Raw genomic sequence first — 16,703 nt, forward strand, 5'->3', positions numbered from 1 at the left:
GAACTCACTTTGTAGACCAGGCTGGCCTCGAACTCAGAAATCCTCCTGCCTCTGCCTCCCGAGTGCTGGGATTAAAGGCGTGCGCCACCACGCCCGGCCATTTCTTATGTATTTGTTAAGGCCTGCCACAAACCAGGCACTAACTGGGTGCTAGGGGCACAAAGATTAATCAAATACAGTTCCCTGACCTCCAGGAGCTTAGAGTACGAGGTGGGAGATACGTGTGTCAAGTATAGCAGGAGCTCGGGAAAGACTTACATAACCTGAGAGGCAAGAAAGGGAATGTGTCCCAGGTGAGACTGAACTGGAGCTCAAAGGATGCTAGGATTTACCAACTGAAAACTGAAGGGCACTCCTTACGGATGGAATACCAACTTGGAGACTCTTCGGAAATGTGAAACGTGTAGGATGATCAGATTATAAATGGTAGGGCCATAATATAATCCCTACCTGGGTATCAGGACTTAAAGAGCGAATGTATTGTCTGCTGTCATTTCTAAAGTTAACAGTAAAAATCTCCACAAAACACTTGGCCTTTGGGAAAACATCACATACAAAGAATAGCGACTGACCCAATCTCATTATGTAGCTTTAATGGCAATCCTAGTTGGCTAGACTTACAGTACTTAGCAGGAATTCCCTCCTGTTGAACAGGACTCAGGTCCAATTAGGTGGTTGTTCGTCATCCTCAAATAAAAGTGCCACTGTTGCACCTTTGGGAGTGTCACACTGAGCTGGTCACTCTGACTCTGTAAAGCTGGGTAGGACTATTGATTGTTCTTCTCCTTGGCAGCTTACAGAGCACCTTAAGACATTGTGAGAGCCGGTCCTCAGGGAAGAGACCTCCAGGTCAGTTCCACTCAATTCCTAAGCAACAAAGCCTTACCTTCAAGTTCTGGTAGGCAACCAAGGACAACAGCAATAGCTTATATTGTTTTAGGAGTCTCTTGGACTCTCCTGACCAACAACTCTGAGGAAGATTTACTATGCCTGGCACTGAGATTGCTGTTAGGCGTTGGCTCTTGAGAGGAGCATTACCACTCCAAGTGGTATAAAAAGTTAGACACTATTAAAACTTTCAACAGGCTCTTACTCCTGCTTCTCTCCCTTCACTCTTGCTCCCTTGCTCCCCCTCTCTCCCCATCCCCTTCCCCCCTCTCTCCATGTGGTCATGGCCAGCCTCTACTTCTCTATTCTCCCCTTCTCTCTACGTTTCTCTGCCTCTACTACCCTCTTAACTCCTCTCCCCATGCCCTGAATAAACTCTATTCTACACTAAAAACAAAACAAAACAAACAAACAAAAACTTTAAACAGGGTCTCAGTGTGTAGTTCCTGGCTTGCTTAGAACTCACTATGCCTGGCTCCTTTCTTTTTCTTTCTTTCTTTCTTTCTTTTCTCTCTCTCTCTCTCTCTCTCTCTCTCTCTCTCTCTCTCGTTTTTCTGCCTCCCAAGTGCTGGGATTAAAGGCATGTGCCACCACTGCCCGGCTCATTTCATTCTTTAAGTGTTTTTACAAGAGAAACTTTCTGTACTTCACATAGGCAGAAAACAGGCTTAGCTTAGGTAGCTGACCGAAATCACACTGCTGGTACACAGCGGGATTTGTTTCTAATATCATGTTTCTAGAGTTTGAGTTTCTCACATCTTTCCAAGTTTTTATTTCAAAACAATGTATACCTACAAAATAACTTGAAATATATCCCAACAACTTTTCATATCCTCTTCATCTGGACTCATCAGCATTTTGATAAACTGTTTTAGGCCACAATTTCCAATTCATCTCCAACATACTGATTGGTATGTGACTATTGATTTTATATACACACACATACATGTATATATGAAATATACATACTATATATTTATATACCATACATATGGTATGTGCCTGATACATGTATGTATTATTTTATCTGTGATAGAAATCATAGAAACAGAAATTAGTAGACATTTCCTACAGAGGACTAAAGCAAGCATGAAAATGTACGACTATCCTGAAGATGGAACAGGCAGAGCTCCTATGGGCTGTTCAATCTCTCTTCAAAGGCTGAAGAAGTCATTGGCAGTGGAAATGGATGGTTATGCCTAGAATTCAAGATCTACACGCAAAAATGATAGGTTTTAATAACGATCAGCAGCAGCTCACGTCTGTAATGAAGTTATTCTCTGCTAGAAAGTAAATTCGAGGCTAGCCTGGGATAATAAGTAAACTTCATTTTCACTTGGAGAAAATGTTTTGCGGTTACTATTCCACAGTAGTAGTGGCATAATTACACCGAAGTCACAAAGACTCGGTCAAGACTTTAAAAAGTGGGGCTGGTGAGATGGCTCAGCGGTTAAGAGCACCGACTGCTCTTCCAAAGGTCCCGAGTTTAAATCCCAGCAACCACATGGTGGCTCACAACCATCCATAACGAGATCTTACATCCTCTTCTGGTGTGTCTGAAGACAACTACAGTGAACTTAGTGAATAAATAAATAAATCTTTACAAAAAAAAAGACTTGAAAAGTTTTGAGCTCATTCTGTCTTCAGGATGACCTTCTCATCGTACCATGCATCCAGCTGTGGTGAAGCTACAGGATCGGAGAGCTAGGCATCCCCGCCGTCAGACCACCCTTGCACGCACAGAGACACCCTAACCCTACAGCAGTCGCTCGCGCTGGAAGCCGGAACAGTAATTCCCGGCCTGCCCCAGAGGGCGGGACTTGGGATCCGCCGGCCGCTTCCTGTCTGGAGGACGGCGCGTGGCCATCTGGGAAAAGAGGCGGTGCGAGCAGGTGCGCGCGCAGCAGGCCGGCAGTAGTGGCGGAGATGGAGGAGGGTGGACGAGACAAGACACCCGTGCAGTCCCAACAGCCCTCCGCGACAACCCCCAGCGGCGCGGACGAGAAGTCGAGTGGCAAGGAGCGAAGGGATGCCGGGGAAAAAGACAAAGAACAGGAACTGGTGAGGCGCAACCTGGGGAGCCCGAGGAGGCGGCCTTGGGCTGAGTCACTGCTGGCTCGAAGGCCTCGGGCCCGACTCCGTACTGCCCACCGCACCGGGGAGACTCAGAATGGGGCGACCCTGTCTTTATGCCCTGCCCGCTCCATTACGCACCGTCACTCCCTGAGGCCCTCACCATCATCACATCGCGGTTCTTTGGTTATTTCCTAGAATGGCTTCCAAGCAGAGTCTGCCTGGTTCCGAAGGTAGACAGCCTTTCCTACAAGGCTGCTTCCCTATCCCACGCCCTCTTCTCGCCCATAGACATTCACACTCTCCACCTGTCCCGGGGTAAGTGGGAGGAGAATGTGATTCGGGTCCCCACTTTTGATGAACTTCTTTCCCTAACCCTCCAGTCTGAGGAGGACAAACAGCTTCAAGATGAACTGGAGATGCTCGTGGAGCGACTCGGGGTGAGTCCAGATGTTATACTACAGGGAGAGTGTAGTTGATGTTTCCCAGTTGTTTAACTCCATTTCATTTTGAGGCAACAGTTAGATCCCACATATTAGATATTATGATAATTTGAGGGAAAAGCGTTACAAAGGGTATTAGATGGGGGTCTTGGATCTCAGGTCATTTACAGGAGTTGAGGCATCATGAAATAGGAGACAATTTATGTCTTTGAGCAAAGCATTGGTTGAGTATGTATGGGTTGTGATGTGGCGGAATGGGACTCCTTTTGGTCTGAGTATTAACATCCCCTATCAGGAGAAGGATACATCTCTATACCGACCAGCTCTGGAGGAACTGAGAAGACAAATTCGTTCTTCTACAACTTCCATGACTTCAGTACCCAAGCCTCTCAAATTTCTGCGTCCGCACTATGGCAAACTGAAGGAAATCTATGAGAACATGGCCCCTGGGGAGAATAAGGTAATTCAGAATGTGGCCGGGGCCTGTCCAGTTGAATAATTCCTTTTTTAATGCTAAGTCACTGAAAGCCTAGTGGGCCTCACCTCGCTGGAAAGTTTATCATAGTGGGACTGATTCTCCAGTGGAAAGCCTGAGAATGCTTCTCAGGTCCTTAGACGTTTCTGCTTCATTGTATCTTAAGATGTTCTTAGCATGATGTGTTTCTGACTTAAATTTAAGTATTGTGTGCATGTATAAGTATATGTGTGCCTGAATGCATGTGCTTGTATGCATGTGCAAATGCATAAGTGTCATGCCTATGCATGCCTAAAGACCCTGGGTCTTTTTAGTTGGTTTTGGGATGTCTTTTTGTTTTGTTTTGTTTTTTTGAGGGTTTTGGGATGTCTTAAAAGGTGCTGAGATTTGAACTCTGATCTTCATGAGCATCCGGGAAGTCCTCTTAAGTGTTGATCCTTTTCTCCAGCCACTCTTGCTGACTTCAAACTGGGCTGTGTGGCCTAGATGGAGCTTTATTTTATGACCCTCCTCCTGCTGCCGCTTTCTGGAGTGCTGGGGTTAGAGGCCTAAGCCAGTATGCCTGGCTTTCTAAAGCTTATATTTAATGTCCCTACTCACTCTTCTGTCCCATATACATTCATCCCTTTTATGTCTTAAAAACCCACAGTTCAGACACATTTGTCCGTTGGTATTTACCTTTAGTGTATTTTGAGGAGCCTCCTAATTGGCTTGCTTTTGTCCTTGACTCCTATATCGTCTGTCTGTCATACTGCAGTTACAGTGATCTTTCTAGATCATTTACAGTTATTTAAGTAAAATACTTAAATTATAAATAAATAATACATAGTAGATAAAAGTAATATTTGTTTTTTAAATAAAATTAAAATTTAGTTTTATATTTATGTGGATGAATGTTTTGCCTCCGTGCCTGTATGTGTGTGTATCCTATGTGTGTAATGTCTGCACAGGCCAGAGGCTGGGAACATAACCCCTGGAACTGGAGTTAGGCTGTTGTGAACCCCCATGTGGGCACTGGGAACTGAAGTTGGGTCATCTGCAAGAGCAGCATGTTTTTGTAACTGTTGACTCTGTTTTTCAGACCCCTAGATTATGCTGCTATTATTATTACCACCTTTTACTAGTTTATTATTGCAATTAAAATTTATGCTGGGTGGATCTAGAATGTTGAGGCCAAGCTAGGTAGTGTGGTGTAATGAGAATGTGGTGTAATGGGAAGCACCATCTCCTGACGCTCCAACCCAGATGCAGCTCTCTGTGACTCCCCCGTTGTTTGTTACTGTTGAGTTAGGTTAGCTTCAGAGGGAGCTAGCAACACCAACTTTAGGGTTTGTTTGTTTGTTTGTTTGTTTTTGGTGAGGCTTAGCATGGAACTTTTCTCTATAGAGACTAGTATATATTGAATTTTATTGGTGAATTTTGCAGACAGTGATCTTGATTCTGTAATGGCACATGCTGTTTTCCTAGTGTTTTGCTGCTGACATCATCTCTGTTTTGGCCATGACCATGAGTGGTGAGCGGGAGTGCCTCAAGTATCGGCTAGTAGGCTCCCAGGAAGAATTGGCGTCATGGGGCCATGAATACGTCAGGTAAGGCATTTTCTTTTTGGACATGAGAAGGGACTTGGGGGCATTATTCTGTTTGTTTGGGACACTGAATGTATTGAATCCCCTAGACACTGAATTCCTTGCCTCCCAGGGACATGCTTCCCTAATGAGCATGTCTGTCTATCCATAGACATCTGGCGGGAGAAGTGGCTAAGGAGTGGCAGGAGCTGGATGATGCAGAGAAAGCGCAGCGGGAACCACTGCTTACCTTGGTAAAGGAAATCGTCCCCTACAACATGGCTCACAATGCAGAGCACGAGGCTTGTGACCTGCTCATGGAGATTGAGCAGGTAGATATGCTGGAGAAGGACATGGATGAGGATGCCTATTCCAAGGTCTGCCTCTATCTCACCAGGTGAGTGAGTACAGGGGAGCGGGAGCACTGGTCTCCCAGGGAGCCTTAGGGTTCCTCTTGAAGGCAGAGACTTGGTGATTCCTTAGTAATCCTGGAACGTGGTACATTGCCTTCCATATAGTAAGCATTCAGTGTGTATACTTGGGAAGGGATTTAAATAAGTTAAATGAATTGCACTTTCTGAAATTGTACTACTTTTGACTTCGTAGTTGTGTGAATTATGTACCAGAACCTGAGAACTCTGCTCTCCTGCGCTGTGCCTTGGGCGTGTTCCGAAAGTTTAGCCGTTTCCCTGAAGCTCTGAGATTGGCACTGATGCTCAATGACATGGAACTGGTAGAAGACATTTTCACTTCCTGCAAGGATGTGTATGTAGAGAAATTGGCAAAGGGAAAGATGAGTCTGTGTATGTGCTTTGTGTGAAAATCAGAGACGTAGCAGTTTCTGATGCGACCACAGAGGCTTTTCTGTCCCATGGTGGCTGAGAGTGAGCAGGTGTGACGGCTTCCCCCACAGGGTGGTCCAGAAGCAGATGGCATTCATGCTGGGTCGGCATGGAGTGTTCCTGGAGCTGAGTGAAGATGTAGAGGAATATGAAGACCTCACAGAAATAATGTCCAATGTCCAGCTCAACAGCAACTTCTTGGCCTTAGCTCGGGAGGTGAGGGTCTCCTCTTGGTCCTGAAGGGTTTTGGCTAAAGTTCTGTCATTCTACCTCCCTGACTAATACCTTTCAATAGACTCCCTGGTTAAAGTTGCTATTCAGTGGGAGAGCAGAAGGGACAGCTAGGTAGGGGGGTACTGGGGAAGCAGTTGTGACCCTCTGGCTTCTCTTCAGCTGGACATCATGGAGCCCAAGGTGCCTGATGACATCTACAAAACCCACCTAGAGAATAACAGTGAGTAGCTCTGTGGGCATTGGAGGGACTATTCATTGTTTTAATTGTATTGTGAATAACAGTTTAGATAACCCATTTCTAAAGCACTTCAAATTCTTATGAACTCTGTCCAGGTCACTGTTCGAGACATAGCTTAAGGGCCTAATTTAAAGTCAGAGACTGACCTGGGTGGTGGAGGCACCCCCCTTTGATCCCAACATTTGGGAGAGGGAGAGGAGAGTAGATCATTAAGTTCGAGACCAGCCTGGTCTACAAAGCAAGTTCTAGTACAGCCAAGGCTACACAGAGAAACCCTATCTTAAAAACAAAAAACAATTTTTTTTTTTTTAAATCAGACTTTCTACCACGATTTGTTCCTTTCATGTCCTATGCTAAACTGCCTTTCCTCTCCTTGTACAGGGTTTGGTGGCAGTGGCTCTCAAGTGGATTCTGCACGAATGAACCTAGCCTCCTCTTTTGTGAATGGCTTTGTGAATGCAGCCTTTGGTCAAGATAAACTACTGACTGACGATGGCAACAAATGGCTTTACAAGAACAAAGACCATGGTATAGTTTCATTCGTTTTTCCTTCCTCCCCTCCCACCTCCTTCTTTGTTTATTTGTCATACAGTCAGATGTTACCTGAGAGGGATCCACAGTACAGTTTCCAGAGGAGCCCTTTTATAAGTTTCTTTGGGGTGGACCCTTCTAAAGCTGATTGTCTTCCTTGGCATAGGGATGTTAAGTGCTGCTGCATCTCTTGGCATGATTCTGCTGTGGGATGTGGATGGTGGCCTCACCCAGATTGACAAGTATCTGTACTCTTCTGAGGACTACATCAAGGTTAGTCTGGGCAACGCTTGTTCATCTGGGACTTTTTCTCCTCATGTTCCAGCACCTCCTTTTATTAATGAGTGTCTTAGTTACTTTCTGTTGCTGTGAAGAGGCACCGTGACAAGGCAACTTAAACAAAAGTTATTTAATTTGGTGCTTCTATACAGTTTCAGAGAGTAGTCCATGACCATCATGGTGGGGGACATGGCAGCAGGCAGGCATGGTGCTGGAGCAAAACCTGAGAGCTCCAATCTGCAAGTTGGAGGCAGAGAAAGAGACTGGACCTGGTGTTACTTTTGAAACCTCAAAGCCCACCCCCAGTGACACACCTCCTCCAATAGGCCACACCTCCTAAACCTACGCAGAACAGTTCTACCAAGTAGGGACCAAGAGTTCAAATATATGAGCTTATGGGGACCATTCTCATTCAAGCCATCATATGAGGCATACCCAGTTCTTTATTCCAGGTACAGTGCCACTGAAAGGCCCATATTGTAATTGGTAGTTAAGAGGGTAGGTAGCTTAAAGAGTCTGCTTGCTCTTTGCAGTCAGGCGCTCTCCTTGCCTGTGGTATCGTGAATTCTGGGGTCCGGAATGAGTGTGACCCTGCCCTGGCACTGCTCTCAGATTATGTTCTCCATAACAGCAATACCATGAGACTTGGCTCCATCTTTGGGTAAGGCTTCCCGCTGCTCTTTCTCTATTTGCTGATTTTGTTTTTCTGAGACAAAGGTTTTTCTGGGTAGCCCCAGCTGTCTTGGACCTCATAGACCAGGCCTCTGACCTAGAACTCAGATTGGCCCACTGCCCTCTTTGCTTATTTATTTATTTTTAAAATCTTATTTTTCCGAGATTGCTTCTCTTTTTGTTAATACCTATCTTATAAACTCTGGAGAAGATATTGCCAAAGACTGTCATGTGCTGTTGAGTAATCTGGCTCCTGGTGAATGTGTTAGTGACCAGTTCTGTTTTTGGTCTTCTTGCTGTGTCCCTGAGTATATGTTGGGGACTTTATCTTCTGACTTTTTAGGCTGGGTTTGGCCTATGCTGGCTCTAATCGGGAAGATGTTCTAACACTGCTGCTACCTGTAATGGGAGATTCCAAGTCCAGCATGGAGGTGAGTTGTTGATGTCTAATGGAGAAGGTAGGGGTTGTGGGACACCTCAATAAAATCTCTTAGAATTGCAATTTCAAGCCATGTGTGATGGTTTATGTCTGTAATCTCAGTGCTTGGGGGACTGAGGCAGGAAGATTTCCATGAGTTCCAGCCTAGGCTACAGAATAATCCCTTTACTCTCACATTTCCTGTCTCCCACCAAAGAAGGGGCTGAAGGAGACAGACTGGAATTTGAAGCTTGATGTTGTACTGCTCTGAGTTCTAGACTCTGAAACCCCAGTCCAGCCCCTTAGACTATAAGGAAGAAACCCCATGGAAGCGAGGGCTGACAATTGAGAAAGCAGCCATCCTGGTGGGAAGCACATGGAGAAACACAAACTCCACCTTAGCAGCAAGCAAGGATGCGAAGAGGAGGAGGAGCCAGGGTGCCATTGTTCCCCTCCCTTCTTTCCCGCCTTAAGTCTTTCCCCACTGTCCCCTTCAAGGTAACCCCTCATGTTTTCAAATGCTTCCTAATGGGCCCACCCCCTAGTTTCCACCCCTTCCCAAGATTCCCAAGAGCCACCATCTTACATATTGTTTGGGGACATTTTAGATAGAAGCCACAGCAGTGATTCTGACTAACCTTACATTTTCTTGCTTATACAGAGTCTTTTTAGTAATAAATATTGAATAATTGCCAAAAGCAGAAATTTTAGAGTAAAACTACACAAGTTCAAATCTTGGATTTCCATTTACAATCAGAAGATACTGAATAAGTAACAACCTCTTTAGGCTTCACATTTCCCATCACCTGTTTTTGTGGACTTAACACGGATTGTTTAGGAGCATGCAAAGCTAGGACTATTGAGGTTGCAGTCAATCCTGATGACTCCATGCTGGCAGGACAGAGTTTTTACCTTTACCTGTGTGCTGTGTGTGTTCAAATGCTAAATAGGTAATGTAATAACACTTTAAAAGAGCATGCAAATGGGTTAGCACAGTGCCTGACATGTAAGTACTCACTGATTTTGCAGAAATTAATTGCCTGTTAGGAAGTATAACTTACAGTGCATCAGAAGAATTAGGTTTATGAATGAAGTTACCTAAGTAAGCATTTTAACTTCTTACTGTGGTTGGGTATGGTGGCACACACTTTGAATCCAGCACCCAGAGGCAAAGGTAGGCAGATCTCTGATTTCCAGGCTAATCTAGACCACACAGTGAGATCCTGTCTCAAACAGAGACAGAAAGGAAAATGTTAGGTGTGTTTAATGTTGACTTTCTTATTTCTAGGTAGCAGGTGTGACAGCTCTAGCTTGTGGAATGATAGCAGTGGGGTCTTGCAATGGAGATGTCACTTCCACCATCCTTCAGACCATCATGGAGAAATCTGAGACTGAGCTCAAGGATACCTATGCTCGTTGGCTTCCTCTTGGCCTGGGCCTCAATCACTTGGGTGAGAAATGTTTTATCAAAGGGCTGACAGAATTGGATACAATTGGAGGGTTTAAGTATCAGGCTGAGCTGGTTACAAGCCAGTGTCCTTTGACTCTTTAATCTCCTGCAGGGAAGGGCGAAGCTATTGAGGCCATCCTGGCTGCCTTGGAGGTCGTGTCAGAGCCATTCCGAAGTTTTGCCAACACTCTGGTGGATGTATGTGCCTATGCAGGTCTGTGCCTTACTATCCAAGAACTCTATTTCTCTCTTGGTTCTTTTCTTCTCAGGTTGTTTCTTTTTTGTCTTTCATTCTGCTCTTTAGAGTTTTAAGGCTTCTTGTATTTACAAATTAAGTTTTTTCTTGATGCTTTCTCGTTTTCTTTCCTTGCTCTCACTGCCCCACTGCAGGCTCTGGGAATGTGCTGAAGGTTCAGCAGCTCCTCCACATCTGTAGTGAGCACTTTGACTCNAAGGAAAAGGAAGAAGACAAAGACAAGAAGGAAAAGAAGGACAAGGACAAGAAGGAAGCCCCTGCTGACATGGGAGCACATCAGGTGTGGGCCAGCAGGCACTCTTAAAAAGATAGCATGTTGCTATGAGAGGCAGAAGAGAGTCGAGCTTTGGTTTTGGCTTCTGCTCCTCCCTGGGTACTGCTACAAGTTACAGTAGCAGGACTGAGTTTTGAGCTCTTCTTAGATGGGCCTTGGGTGGCTTGGTTTTTGTGCCTGGAGCTTACTGTGCTTTTGTGCCTCTTGCCTTGCAGGGAGTAGCTGTTCTGGGGATTGCACTTATTGCTATGGGGGAAGAGATTGGGGCAGAGATGGCGTTGCGAACTTTCGGTCACTTGGTGAGTAGCCCAGAGTAGACTAGAATATGGGGGTAGTGGTCGCTGGGGATTAAACCTAGGGCCTGATGCATATGTGGGAGTGATTCGCCACCTCACTACACCTTAGTCCTGCCTAATTCTGGTTTTGGTGACTATTATTTGTCACACATGCTTGTGTGTGAATGCACCTGCCTTCTCTGAGACAGAGTCTCTGTCTTAACACTCTCTAGCTGTGAAGCTGTGAAGAAACACCATGACCGGGGCAACACTTTTTTTTTTAAGATTTTATTTTTTATTTATTTTGTGTATGAGTACACTCACTGAAGACAGTGACAGTGTCTGGTGAGAAGAGGACATTTGATCCCATTACAGATGGCTGTGAGCCATGTGGTTGCTGGGAATTGAACTCAGGAAGAGCAGTCTGTGCTCTTAACCACAGAGCCATCTCTCCAGCCCCCAAGGCAACTCTTATGAAGGAGAACGTGTAATTGGGTCTAGCTTACAGTTCAGAGGTTTAGTCCATTGTCATGGGAGGAAGTATGGTGACATGCAGGCAGACATGGTGCTAGAGCAGTGGTTCTCACCCTTTCATACAGTTCCTCATGCAGTGGTGACTTCCAACTATAAAATGATTTTAATTGCTACTTCATAACTATAATTTTGCTACTATTCTGAATTATAAATGTCTAATGTTTTCTGATGGCCTTAGGGGACTCCTATGAAAGGGTTTTTCAACCCCCAGAAAGGGTCCAGACCCAAAGGTTGAGAACCACTATACTAGATAGCTGACAGTTCTGTATCCAGATCTGTGGGCAGCAGTCAGAAAGATAGTAGGCCTAGGTTGAGCTTCTGAAACTCCAAAGCCCACCCCTAGTGACATACTTCCTTCAACAAGGCCACACCTCAACATCCTTTTCAAACAATGCCATTCCCTAATAACCAAGCTTTATGGGGGCTATTTCTCTTATATTTCTCCTGAGCACAGATTAGCTGGTCTGAGAGCTTCCAGAGCACTAGGAATGAAGATGTCCTCATGCTTGCACAGCGGACAGTTTTACCCAGTGAACTATCTCTGCCCAAACTTGTTTCTACCTTCTTTCCCATGCTATTTTATTTATTTTTATCACCAGCTGAGATATGGGGAGCCTACCCTCCGTCGGGCTGTACCTTTAGCACTGGCACTAATCTCTGTTTCAAATCCACGACTCAACATCCTGGATACGCTAAGCAAATTCTCTCATGATGCTGATCCAGAAGTTTCCTATAACTNCATCTTTGCTATGGGCATGGTGGGCAGTGGTAAGTACTTGAAAAAGATGTTGAACAGACTAGAAGATTCAAGGTTCTTTTTCTAAGCCTCTGTAATGTTTCCTAATTCTAGGTACCAATAATGCCCGTTTGGCTGCAATGTTGCGCCAGTTAGCACAGTATCATGCCAAGGACCCCAATAACCTCTTTATGGTGCGCTTGGCACAGGTAAGGAATAGGTGTCTCCTTTTTCAAGTGTGGCAGTAGCAATATATGTGGTGGTGTAGGAGGGCCTAGGAGAGATATGACTGGGTTATGGGATTTTTGTTTGCCCGAGAAGGAACATGTCTCCTCAGATATGACTTCTTGTTTATTAACACTTCTGGTTTGTTTGTTTTGTTTTGCAGGGCCTGACACATTTAGGGAAGGGCACACTTACCCTCTGCCCCTATCACAGTGATCGGCAGCTCATGAGTCAAGTAGCTGTGGCAGGACTGCTCACAGTGCTTGTTTCTTTCCTGGATGTTCGAAACAGTGAGTTCCTGTCAGAAACAGTACATGTGTGCACATTGTGCCTCGATTTGCCCTTACCAGGGCCACCATAGCAATTTAAGATTAAAACTCTTATAAGTTAACTTTTCTAGGTTCATTGGGCTTGTTGCGGGGGCGGGGAGGTGCCTCATGAAACCTTAATTTCTCACACTTTTGATCTGGCCCAAAAGTTTTCAAGGTAGCCAGATGTGGTGGTGCACACCTTTAATCCCAGCACTTGGGAGGCAGAGGCAGGTGGATTTCTGAGTTCGAGGCCAGCCTGGTCTACAGAGTGAGTCCAGGACAGCCAGGGCTATACAGAGAAACCCTGTTTCGAAAAANCAAAAAAAAAAAAAAAAAGCTTTAAAGGTGACTTTACTCCTAAGTGACTAGGAGAAGTGATTTTCAGATCTTAAGGGTGTGAGCAAAGAGTGGTAGAGGCCTCTTGGGTTAGTAGTGAGTGCACAAGGAACAGAGCTTGCTCTTAGTTAATAGTTCAGTGGGTCAGGGCTGCAATAGATTGCTGAAGTCCAGGCTAGGCTTGGCTCATTGTCTACAACTTATGTTTGTGCTCTCCTCCCTTAGTCATCCTAGGNAAGTCTCACTATGTACTGTATGGGCTGGTGGCTGCCATGCAGCCTCGGATGCTGGTTACATTTGATGAGGAGNTGCGACCATTGCCAGTTTCTGTCCGTGTGGGTCAGGTGAGGAATTGGGTAGTTTAAAAAGGAGGGCTCAGGGTATACCAAAGAACTTGGACGATGTATATTCAATCCTATCTCACAAAGTGGTGTGGGCAGTGATGGGGACTGTGGATATTGCTTCTCCCATGTCTGGAATCCTTATTTCATTATTTTCATCCCACAGGCAGTGGATGTGGTGGGCCAGGCTGGGAAGCCAAAAACAATCACGGGGTTCCAGACTCATACAACTCCAGTGTTGTTGGCCCATGGGGAACGGGCAGAGCTGGCCACTGAGGAGTTTCTTCCTGTCACCCCCATTCTGGAAGGCTTTGTCATTCTTCGGAAGAACCCCAACTACGATCTTTGAAAAGTGGCTTCTAGAGACCCTGGCTGCAGCTGAATTTTTTTTTCTTTTAGCAGGCTGTACTGCCTGCTATGAGGGGTGGATACTGTTCCAGATCTTCTGGGGGAATTGTTACCTCCTGATGTTTTGTTACTGAGTAAGATAACTGTGTTGAATAAAGACCTTTATCCCCAAGGTCTCTGTCTATTTACTGGATGTCATGGTCTGGGGCTGCACTGAAGAGTGGAGAAGATGTGAGAAAGCATTGTTCAGAGTAACACTGAGCCTAAAGAAGCTAAGTTCACTAAAGTCCATAAGAAGTTGAAAGATTTAATGTAATTTTTTTTTTCTTCGAGACAGGGCTTCTCTTTAGTCCTGGCTCTCCTGGAACTCTGAAGACCAGGCTGGCCTCAAACTCAGAAATTCGCCTGTCTCTGCCTCCAAGTGCTGGGATTAAAAGGCATGCACCACCACTGCCCGTCTGGTTTGGTTTCTTGAGACAAGGTTTCTCTGTATAGCCCTGGCTGTTCTGGAACTTGCTCTATAGACCTGGCCTCAGATCTTCCTGTTTCTGCCTCCCAAGTGCTAGGATTAAAGCCATGCACCACCACTGCTCTGCTGATAAAGGTCTTTTACTATCTAAGTCTGACCTTGAAATTGATACTTCTGCCTTCACATCAGAATGTTGAGATTAAGGGCCATGTAACACACATCCAGCTTTAAAGAATATTCTAGAACATTCATCTATATATATTTGCACATAAACCTTTTTTAAAAAAATTATTTAAGCTGGGCAATGGTGGTACACGCCTTTAATCCCAGTACTTGGGAGGCAGAGGCAGGCGGATTTCTGAGTTCGAGGCCAGCCTAGTCTACAGAGTGAGTTCCAGGACAACCAGGGGCTACACAGAGAAACCCTGTCTCAAAAAAAAAAAAAAAAAAAAAAATTATTTAATATATGTGAATACACTCTCTTCAAACACACCAGAAGAGTGCATCGGATCCCATTACAGATGGTTGTGAACTACCATTTAGTTGCTGGGAACAACTCAGGACCTCCAGAAGAGCAGTCAGTGCTCTTATGAGCCATCTCTCCAGGACCTGCACATCAACTCTCTTTTTTTTTTTTTTTTTTTTTGGGGGGGGTTTTCGAGACAGGTTTCTCTAGCCCTGGCTGTCCTGGAACTCACTCTGTAGACCAGGCTGGCCTTGAACTCAGAAATCCGCCTGCCTCTTCCTCCTGAGTGCTGGGATTAAAGGTGTGAGCCACCACGCCTAGCTCACACATCAATTCTTATAACTATCCTTCAAAGGATTTTGTGTACTCCTTCATACCCATCTTCTGACCTTGGCTAAAAGACGCCCCAAGACTGTGAAGTCCCACTCCTTTCTAACTTGATATGTCCTGAGAACTTTCAGGCTGCTGTTTGAGAGATATGGTCATGTTAGCATCTCTGATTTTGGCCTCAGATAGGGATGAGGAGCAACCAACTCCTGGGAAGGCAATTGCTCCTGATGGGCAGTACTCATTCTGGGTTTGGCTAGTACACGTGTTAAAAATCCACTACTCTGGGGCCTGATGTCCTGCAGATGTGTGTATGTCTAACTGGGTATAGCACATTGTCTGGGCATAGCACATTGTCCTACCGAATAATCACAGGTAATGTTTATCTAGCATTTAACCTCTGAATACTGCCTGGTACTAAGTAAATGCTATAAATGTTGGAAGAATAACGTGTTTGTGTTTCTGAGTCTGTTGTAATTTCAGAGGTGAGTATAGTTTTTTGGGGAGAAGTTGATAACTTGCTCATTGTCACGGGAGAGCTGAGTGACTAGGATTGGGATCTGGCGTATATCTTATGCCCTTAATCACTATGGTAATATGTCTAGAATTTAAAACTTGGCCTCCTTGGTATGTGTGTGTAGATTTTTTGTTTTGTTTTTTTGAGGTAGCATCTCTATATAGTCCTGTCCTGGAACTCCCTATATAGACCAGGCTCAAATTTACAGAGATTTATCTGAGTCCCTTGAGTACTGTGATTAAAGGTGTGCATGACAACACTTGATTTTTTTTTTTTTAATTTTGTGAATGGATGTTTTGTTTGGATGTGTGTGTGTGTGTGTGTGTGTGTGTGTGTGTGTGTGTGTGTGTAGTGATCAGAGGTTATCAGGTCTCCTGGAACTAGATTACAGAGGTTATAAACTTCTGTGGGTTTAAGGACTCAGATCCAGGTCGTCTGGAAGAGCAACCAGTTCTTTGAATCACTGAGCCATCTCCCATCATCCCTGTAACTCAGAATCTTAGCTGAGGAAGCAACTTCAGGTCTCCTCAGTCATCCATCACCTTGCTCTCACTTGGCCCCATGTGTGAAAGGTTTAAGCCTTGGATATCGTAAGCCTGCTGTGCCCCTTCAATGTAACCGCTGTCTGAAAGAGCCTCTGTTATTGTCTGATAGTGATCTAATTAAGTGCCTTACTGGATTTCTAGATGTAGTAACAATAAGGTCAGTTAGGGCACTGGGAGGCAGAAACAGACTGACCTCTGCTTTCCAGACCAGCCTGGTTGCATATTTGCATACTGAGACCTTGTCTCAAAAAAGGGGTCTAGGGGTTGCTATGGGGGCTAGTGGTGTCTTCAGCTGTAGAGTGCTTTTCTTGCATGCATGGATCCCTGGGGTCAATCCCCAGCATTGCATAATGGGTGAGGTGGTACACAGAAGCAGTCATCCTTGCCTACAAACTGAATTTGAGACCAGTCTGAGCTGTAAAAGATCCTGTCTCAAGAAAACAAAAACCAATGCCAGGGCCAGGAAGCAGGAGTGGGTGGTTTGGTGAGCAGGGGAAGGGGGGAGGGGAAAGGGAGAGGGTATTTTTTGGAGGGGAAAACCAGGAAAGGGGATAACATTTGAAATGTAAATAAAGAAAATATCCAATTAAAAATAAAACTAAAGCCGGGCCTGGTGGCGTAGGCCTTTAATCCCA

General features: G+C 45.0%; 1 protein-coding gene across 1 annotated transcript; it reads left to right on the forward strand.

Annotated features, from left to right (window-relative positions):
* The first annotated feature begins 2,755 nt into the window (after positions 1–2,755).
* On the forward strand, positions 2,756–13,916 carry Psmd2 (proteasome 26S subunit, non-ATPase 2). The gene is made up of 21 exons (XM_021209865.2): positions 2,756–2,949; positions 3,345–3,401; positions 3,700–3,864; positions 5,347–5,468; positions 5,617–5,841; positions 6,051–6,209; positions 6,358–6,502; positions 6,680–6,740; positions 7,140–7,286; positions 7,456–7,562; positions 8,102–8,229; positions 8,584–8,671; positions 9,947–10,109; positions 10,221–10,322; positions 10,499–10,644; positions 10,854–10,937; positions 12,047–12,215; positions 12,298–12,392; positions 12,572–12,698; positions 13,281–13,399; positions 13,563–13,916. The coding sequence occupies exons 1-21, from the start codon at positions 2,815–2,817 to the stop codon at positions 13,743–13,745; spliced, it is 2,727 nt and encodes a 908-aa protein (XP_021065524.1). The 5' UTR covers positions 2,756–2,814; the 3' UTR covers positions 13,746–13,916.
* Positions 13,917–16,703: the final 2,787 nt, after the last annotated feature.

Source organism: Mus pahari, chromosome 12, assembly GCF_900095145.1.
Source record: "Mus pahari chromosome 12, PAHARI_EIJ_v1.1, whole genome shotgun sequence".
Lineage (NCBI taxonomy): Eukaryota > Metazoa > Chordata > Mammalia > Rodentia > Muridae > Mus > Mus pahari.